This window comes from Trametes versicolor, assembly GCF_000271585.1.
Source record: "Trametes versicolor FP-101664 SS1 unplaced genomic scaffold TRAVEscaffold_7, whole genome shotgun sequence".
In the NCBI taxonomy this organism is placed as follows: Eukaryota; Fungi; Basidiomycota; class Agaricomycetes; order Polyporales; family Polyporaceae; genus Trametes; species Trametes versicolor.
In genome coordinates, this window is record NW_007360327.1 from 516,586 (window position 1) to 517,434 (window position 849).

General features: G+C 60.3%; 1 protein-coding gene across 1 annotated transcript in view; it reads right to left on the bottom strand.

Annotated features, from left to right (window-relative positions):
* The window catches only part of TRAVEDRAFT_149581 (fatty acid synthase), a 14,447-nt gene that overhangs the window by 7,932 nt on the left and 5,666 nt on the right, over positions 1-849 (bottom strand). Inside the window, exon 7 of the mRNA XM_008041334.1 lies at positions 22-472. Within this exon, the coding sequence (XP_008039525.1) occupies positions 22-472 (451 nt within the window). The remainder of the gene's footprint in view (positions 1-21; positions 473-849) is intronic.

Genomic DNA, 849 nt, shown 5'->3' on the forward strand with positions numbered 1-849 from the left:
CGTGTAGCGCTGGGTGCGGACGTTGATGTCGCCAAAGAGGGGCAGAGTCTTGACGTTGCCATCCTTGTCCATCGTGTCGTAGGCCATGTCCATGTACCGCTGACGAATCGCCTGACCCTTGATACCACCAAAGTGGATGGTCTTCTCCTTGGGGTTGTCCTTGACAATCTCGACGATGGAGAACCCGTAGACGGCGGTAAGGTGAGCGTCGGCGGCCTCCCAGACGGAGCGGGCGGCAGGCGAGTTGTTATAGAGATCCATACCCATGCCGGGCTCCTGGGAACCCTGGCCAGTGAAGACGTAGACGGTGGCGGGCTGCGCGACCTCCGCGGTACCGGCCAGGACCTTCTCGCCGCGGCTGTTAACAGTCTCGACGTTGACGACGAAGTTGCCGTCGCGCATGCCGACGTGCTTGATCTTGACCTCAAGCTCGTCTCCGGGAAGGATCATGCCGACGAAGGCGACGTCGTACCTATGAGATAAGTCAGAAACTATAATGGCGAGAATGAGGGCACTCAGACTTACGCAACGACGCGCTCAGGCTTGCCCTGCGCAACAACAGTCTCGACGTAGCGACGCGTCGCGGCACTCGACCACATACCGTGCGTGATCGTGCCAGGGAGGGATGCGTAATCCGCGAAGTACGGGTTGATGTGGATGGGGTTGAAGTCACCCGAGACCTTCGAGTAAGGTTCGTTGGTGGCAGGCGATGCAAACGCGGTGCTCGCGTTGACGGTCATAGTGTAGCCATCGTTGGAGAGCGGGCTAACGAGACCCTGGGGCTTACCGTGACGCTGGAGGTACGCGACGACGGGGTTGCCGCGCGAGTCGTCCTGGAGGAAGTCGACG